A 7,585-nucleotide genomic window follows, 5' to 3' on the forward strand; every position below is an offset into this window, starting at 1 on the left:
GGCAAGCCAGTCCGGGTGAAGGATTTCCCTAATGAAATCGGCTGCCAATAGCTTGGTAATTTCCTTCTTGATTGCCGCCTTCTTATCTGGTGAGAACCATCGTAGACGTTGCTTGATCAGCTTTGAGCCGGGGTTTAAATTCAATTTGTGCTCAGCCAACTCTCTCGAAACACCTGGCATATCAACCGACTTCCACGCAAAGATATTCTTGTTTTCCCTGAGAAAGTTGGTGAGCGTGAGTTCCTATTCTTTTGAGAGGTGGGCGCTGATGATAGCCGTCTTAGAGAGATCACCAGTACCCAGATCAATCTCAATGGTATCCGTCTTAGAGGGCGATGCGATGATTCCCGCCTTCTTAGTCGGAATCTCCATGTCTTCTGGCTTAGTCTACTATGCAAGGTTGGCAATCTCCTATGCTTCATAGGCTTGCTGTGCTTTGGCTGCAATCTAGATGACTTCCATGTCACAGTCGTATGAGCGCTTGAGGTCGCCTCGGAAGGCGAGTATGCCATTGGGACCCGGCATCTTGAGCAAGAGGTATGGGTAATGTGGAACGGCCATGAACTTGGCCAAAGCAGGTCGACCAAAGATAGCATGGTATGATGATTCAAAATCAGCCACCTTAAACTTTATGAACTCCGTTCGGAAATCGTTTGGGATACCAAACATGACCGGGAGCGTGATCTGTCCGAGTGGCATAGCGGCCTTGTTGGGTACTATCCCGTAGAAAGGGATGTCAGTGGGAGTAAGTAGGCTGGTGAAATCCAAGCCTATCTTCTTCAATGTATCTGCAAATATTATGTTCAATCCTACGCCGCCATCGATCAGGACCTTGGGAACTATCATGCCAGCCATTGTTGGACCCAGGATGAGTGGATAGCAGCCGGCGTTAGTCACGCTAGTCCATTGATCTTTTCTGGAAAACTAGATCGGGTGCTCGAACCAGTTAAGGTACTTTGGCATTGAGGATTCTCCTGCCATGATGTCCTGAAGAGCCAGCGTCCTGGAGCGCTTGTTTGATGAAGACGGTAGTCCCGCAAAGATCACTATGATTTGGCCCTTAGACTGCTGAAAGTCAGGGTCAGCGTTGTCATCTCCATCTTTGTTGTTATCAGCTTTGCCCTTACCCTTGTTGTTCTTGCCGTAGAAACCTAGTTCTTGGAGTTGTCTACACTCGGCCACCGTGTGATTGGCATTTTTGTGGAAAGGGTAGGGTAAGTTCTTGAGGTCTTCGAACTTCTTGTTGTTTTTATTAGACTTCTTGGACCTGTCCATGGAGGCAAGGGTGTTGTCAGGTCCTCTCTTTCTGCCAGACTGTCCACCCTGATTGCTTCTAGGGTCATAGCCTTTATTGTCTTGTTGGCCACGTGGGAACCATTCGTGAGTATGCTCTTCAGATGCAATCATCTTTTGTACTGTACGCTTGAATTCCTCAGCAGTCTCTGGATTATCATCATAGAATTTTTCAAACTGCCACTTGTACTTGATCCTATTGGCGAAGTGATCTATCACCTCCCTGTCTATGATATCATAGACTTGGGCTCGTAACTTAGCAAAGCGGTGGTAATATTATTGGAAGGTTTCATCTGGTTTCTACTTGCAGGTTCTGAGCTTGTTCTGAGTACTTGGGTGGGTGATGACAGCTAAAATTATCATAGAATTTGCGCTGAAGTTGTCCCCAAGTATCAATGGAGTTGGCTCGTAGCTTATCAAACTAGGCGAGAGGCACAGTGTCGAGTGCCATGGGAAAATATAACACTTTGATGTCATCATCGCCGCCTGCCAACTCGATGGACTGAGAGTAGATGCACAACCATTGGTTGGGTTCTGTCTTCCTGTCGTACTTGGTATGGTTGGACGGCTTGAACTTGTAGGGAAGCCAGACAGAGAGTAGTCTGTCAGAGAAACATGGGAACATTGTCTGGTGAGATGCTGACTTCTCTATACTCGGACTCACCTCTACCCTCCCTGTTGCTGTACTGGTACCCATGATAGGCCTATTGTGCGGCACCCTGATACCTGTTCTGGTTACCCTATGGCCCTAGACGAGAGTGGACTGGTACTCATTGTCCTCCTCCTTGATTGCCCGGTGGTCCTAGACGGGAGTGAGCTGGTGCCCGTGAATCTGGTCCTTGGGAAGGATTAGCTTCAGATGTCGCTTTTGCAGCCTACATCTAAAGGGTGGTGGATTCCAGAATAACTTTGAGTCATTGCTGGTCTAGGGTAGGGTTTTCTATGACCGCCATCTCTTCCACCAGGGTGTATATGTTGGCGTAGGGTGTAGTAAAGACCCTGTGACCATCTACTTCCATGAACTTAGGCTCAAGGTTGCATGATGCAGAGGCTCTAATGGCATCACGATCTCGATGTTGTCGTTCCGCTTCTTCATCCCATAGACGTTGTTCATATGCTACTTCTGCAGCCAAGCGTCGTTGTTCAACATCTCGACAAGCCAAATGATACTGCTCCCACTCTTCCCTACAGTGTTGGGCATGGTTATGTTGAGCCTGTTGAGCTCTGTTCTTCTTTTCCCTAGCCGTCCTCTGCTCATCCATCTCTCCATTGGGCAGCGCCGTCTCTGGGGAGATGTCAGACAAGGCTTCTTCTCCATCTTTGATATTTGGTGGATTAGGAATAGGGATCTGAGGTGGTTGTCCGGCCATAAAGACTTCTCTGGAGTGCCTCATGGCCGAGTGAGTTCTAGATTCTACAGTCGTTGCGCTGTCCAGGATATCTGTAGAACCGTGATCGTTGTTATCAGCTGGAAGAGTTCTGTCTTCTTGATAAGGCCAGAGTTCCACCATGCTGACTAGACGAGATGGGTCTATAGAAGTATAGGGCCGAACACCCGACCAATGGACGATGCCTCCTTCGGGTGTGATGGATAGAACCAAACCCTTCTGGGCACCCATTAGAGGGATCTCTGGCTCAGACTGCATGAGGTAGCTGATCGTATCTTGATAGACTGAAGCTAAGTTCTTGAGTCTAAGTGGAAAATGAACGGGGTCTTCGTGTTGGACTTCATATGGGGTCTCTAGCCCGAACAAAGGTGACGTGTCTGAGTGGGAGCCTTGATTGATGGCGACCTCCTATGTCCGAGTTGGATCGGAGATCGAGAGGTGCGAAAACTTCTCAGTGAGTTGATCCAGCGTGGTCGTCGAGACGTCTGGTGAAGCTTGAGACACCGAGATCTCCATGAGACGACTTTGGAGCTTGCCATTATCGTCTGCCTTGTAGATACAGAAGCTGAAGATGAAGGTGGTTCCCACTGGGAAAATCATGTCGTCGAGGTCCACCGAGCTCTCAATCGCGAAGTCGTCGAAAGCCCCTACCTGGCGTGCCAGCTGTCGGTGCTTGATGACCGACAACTCATCACGGAGTTACATAGGACGATGTTCGAAGGGCTTCGGCATATGCGGAACTCAACAGTAAACGCAAAGAGACGAATGATTTATACTCGTTCGGGCCCTCTTATCGAGTAATAGCCTTTACGTCTAGTCAACGTGTAGCCTTTTGCGTTGGATTGATTGTATGATTGTGTATAAAGGGGGTGCACCATGCCTCTCTTTATATAGGGAGAGAGGGCAAGGGTGCGCATCTAGTCCTAGTCAGTTACAATAGAAGAGTCATAATCCTTTTACAGAATCTAGCTTTCATCGTAAGCCAACTAGGTCGATCTGGTGTAGCTTGAAGCCCACGCCACCTTGTCTCACATCCTTCAATAGATAGTGGGCCATCCCAGGGCCTATCTGGATAACACCCCTATGGGGAACCCCTAGGACCCTGGTCCGTCAATGTAATAAATTTTTATAGTTTGTGAATCTGGTGTCATAGATCATAATATTTTCCACAATAAACTTGGTCAAACTTAAATTGGCTCAACTTAGGATAAAACTAAAATGATATATTTCTTAGAGGGAGAGAGTAGTTATTCCTGTTACAGATATATGGAGAATGGCATCGCTCGTGAAGCAGTTACTACCCAATTTTGTTAACGGTGTCAAATGGAGATGCGAAAAGTCAGAACTACCCTCTGGCTAGAGTACCTTGCTGAAAGTTGTGTTTTCCTTCCGTGCCACCCCCTGGTCCTGTGGCTTTGGCATTCGTCTGACAGTGTCAACTTGAGGCCTAATTAGCCACTAATCTGAAGCGCAAATGACCCTCACCCCTTAATGAAAGTTGCAGAGCTTGGGGAGAATGGCAACTTTGTTGCAGGCGGCACAGACCAAATCTAAGTGAAATATGCCGCAAATGAGATTCCAACATGCCTACTCAAGCGCCTATCAAATGCTCGGTAGAATGCCGCGTGGCCGCATGCACTCCCTGCTGATGCCACGTGCCCCTGTGTTGCTCCCTTCGCGCTTGGGATGGAAGGCGAGCCCACACGCTGCCTGTGCTCTCTCTCGCCCCCCCTGCCCTCTCCCTCACTCTGCTCAGCACTGGAGCGCGTGCGTGCCATGGACGGTGGAGCAGAGCTCCCACCGCCCCGTTGCAGCCGCATGAGTGAGCAGGGTCGTGGCTTGAGCAGGCAGGGGCGGCGCGAGCAGACAACGACCTGAACGAGCAGGGCCGTGGCATGAGCAAGCGACAGCAGGGCAGCGACGATGCCTGGCGAGGAGTAGTCGGCGGAGGGCGGCGCGGGAGGAGGCGGTCGGGGTGGGCTAGCGCGGGTATACATGCAAACGGTGCGGTGGTGGGCAGCTCGTCCCGTTACCGCACGGGCCACGAGATTGCTGGCGGGCACATGCGGCGGCCCACATAGCGCCATTTTGCTTTTGCGCAGCAGCCCGTGCGTGTCCACAAGCAGCAGCAGCCGCCGGACACGGACACGGAAGAGCATCGCCATACACCCATCGCATCCCTGCACGCACATCGGAGATGACCACAAGTTGAGACTTGAGAATTAGCTAGCAGGACGACATGATTGAAACTTGTTGATCACCGTACATGTACATATGCAGGGAATTTATGCAACAATGTACTGAAGTTACTGATTTTGCTCACTGGAGGCACTAGTAGCTTGGACTGGTCACACCATTTTGGAGAAGCTAATAGTGATACAAAAGCAGACAGCATATGGAAATGTGCAGAAACATACCAAGTTATGGTATGCGAAGCAAGCTAAAATCATAACACCGTTCCCAGATAAAGGATATCCACATCATCTCATCTTTGTGCACGACACCTTGTGGACTGATTTCTGCTGTAACGAGACAATCAGCTTCTGGAATGGCACCCAAATAGCACCTTGACTGCATGCAAGTGATGGTAAAGGGATGCGCCCTTGATCGATGCCTCTCAGCCTCTGCTCTGAGATACTGTGTAAGATCTGGCCAACAAAAGAGGAAGCAGAACCCATGAAGTACCACTGCTATGGAGGTGTTGAACTGCACAAAAGCTGCATAACTAGAGAAGGATGGACAAATAAATATCATTTGAATCATGATGTAATATTTTTTTATAGTTTGTGTATTTGGTGTCATAGTTCGTAATATTTTCTGCAATAATTAAACTTGGTCAAACTTAAATTGGATTAACGTTGGACAAAACTAAATGATTTAGTTTTTACAGGGAGAGAGTAGTTATTCCTGTTACAGATATATGGAAAATGGAATCGCTCGTGAAGCAGTTACTATCCAATTCTGGAAAACATGGAAAATAGAAACCATTGTAGATGGCTGGTATAGACATACAAGAGAATTGTAAGGACGATGAATTTTTTAAAAAAAAAGATACTCTTATTAATCATGATTTTGTTAAGTTGCTTAATTATATTTATCCTTTGGTACATGCATGAATTGGTAGAACATTTTTCTGATCTCCAACTGTGACTCGGAGAAAGCATGTCCTTTTATTACACGTTTCCACCATGGCATTTCTCCAAGCACTCCTTTATGTCATGCCAGCACTTTTGGATCCTATCGCAGCAGTACAATAGGCCTTTCAGATAGCACAATAAATCTTTATTATCTCCAATTATCTTTCTTGTTGCCCCCATCGTGGTCATCGTCGCGCTCCCAGTGTTGCTAACCTCTTTGGATCCCCCTAATAAAGATCATTCAAATTACAAGCAATATGGTTAGAATTAATACTATATGTATGTCTTTTTAATTTTCCTCAATGGAAAATGGGTCAAATTCGTTGATTACCACTTATTATGTGTGCATCAATGACACATCATGCCAGAAATACCATGGAAAGCATCAAGAGTCCTTGGACGCTGGTATAGTTGAGGAACTTCTCCATGGGTGATGGATAGAATCTAATACTAACAATGTGTTATTGTTCAACGCTGCACCATGTGGCCAATATATATATGTGCACCCTATAGTCTATCTATCTATCCATCTGACTTTCTGTCTGACTGTCTATCTATCTATCAATCTAACCATCTACCCACTGCCTATCTATCAATATTACCATTATCTATCTATCAATATCTGCCTATGTATCTGTTTACACCAAAATTTGGAAGAATGGTCGCAGGGACTCGAGAGCTCCCAAAATCATGTCAGCAGGGAATCAATTGCGTACAGATCGGAATTAGCTGATTCGAATGCAGCACCGGAATCGGCTTTCTTCAGGTAACGTCAGCAGATGACGACGAAGGCTATGGTCGGCACCAGGACGAGACATGATGGACTCTACAAAAAGGGAAAGACTAGAGTCCAAGTTATTTTAAATTAGGAATGTTTTCTCTAGGGTCAAAAATTGTGATGAGTTGTGCTTAGATAGGAGTCAAGCGCAGGTTCCGAGTATAAATATCAAAGCCCGGCTATTGTAAAAAACACAATCAATCCAATATATAAGTCATTTACTTTTTCGGCTCCAGCCACCCCTTAGGAGTAGGAGTAGGAGTAGATCTCGACGAGTTCTTCAGCAAGTACGGCTGCATCGATCCGGTCGACCTCCACTGCTTGTTGTAAGTACTATCATGGCTTATACCTCTGTTCGTACGGCTGCATCGATCCGGTCGACCTCCACTGTGACTCTGATATAAGTTAGTTATCGATTCTTGCCTAGTTCAAGTATGGCTGCATCGATCCGATCGACTCTCACTGCATGAACTAGATCAAGGTCAAGTTACCGGCTCTACCTTAGAATGTCAGTCTTTGGTAGATTCATTAAGTTACCGATGTTGCTTATTGCTTTCATTATTTGTCTAATTACAGCAATATCACTCTGCCCGATTGGGATTGATCTAGATCGGCCTTATATCTTATTTAGCCCATCGTTTGTTAATCTGAAACTGATCTAATCCACACATTAAACGATGAGTTACGTTTTATCGGTTGTTTTACATCAATCTTGATCGTGCATAGTGTGCGGTTAAAGCATGTTGCGTCTTGAGTAGATTTATTGGCTAGTGAAAACCGTTCCATGGCCCGTTATCACGGCCTGTGTGATTCTGCCTCACACCCCACTGCTAGCACCGTGGAGTGGGGATCGTTATTTGGTAGATCTATTTCTGATAAGGTATGACTTTAATTGTGCGCTATGCCTGAATCGGCTGTTTTAGCCGATATCGAGTGCTTTCATGAACAGTTCGCATCATGAGACCGTTGAAGTAAAGATAGGTTGAAAG

The 7,585-nt window shown here is 46.6% G+C and overlaps 1 protein-coding gene across 1 annotated transcript; it reads right to left on the minus strand.

The window, feature by feature from the left end:
* Positions 1–447: 447 nt before the first annotated feature.
* On the minus strand, positions 448–855 carry LOC136469114 (uncharacterized). Its single transcript, XM_066467435.1, has one exon. It carries the CDS (start codon positions 853–855, stop codon positions 448–450), a length of 408 nt encoding a protein of 135 aa, XP_066323532.1.
* Positions 856–7,585: the final 6,730 nt, after the last annotated feature.

The sequence above is a fragment of the Miscanthus floridulus genome, chromosome 8, assembly GCF_019320115.1.
Source record: "Miscanthus floridulus cultivar M001 chromosome 8, ASM1932011v1, whole genome shotgun sequence".
Lineage (NCBI taxonomy): Eukaryota > Viridiplantae > Streptophyta > Magnoliopsida > Poales > Poaceae > Miscanthus > Miscanthus floridulus.

Excerpts from the sequence above, each read along its gene's own strand:
- LOC136469114 (XM_066467435.1), bottom strand. The coding sequence starts at position 855 with ATGGCTGGCATGATAGTTCCCAAGGTCCTGATCGATGGCGGCGTAGGA.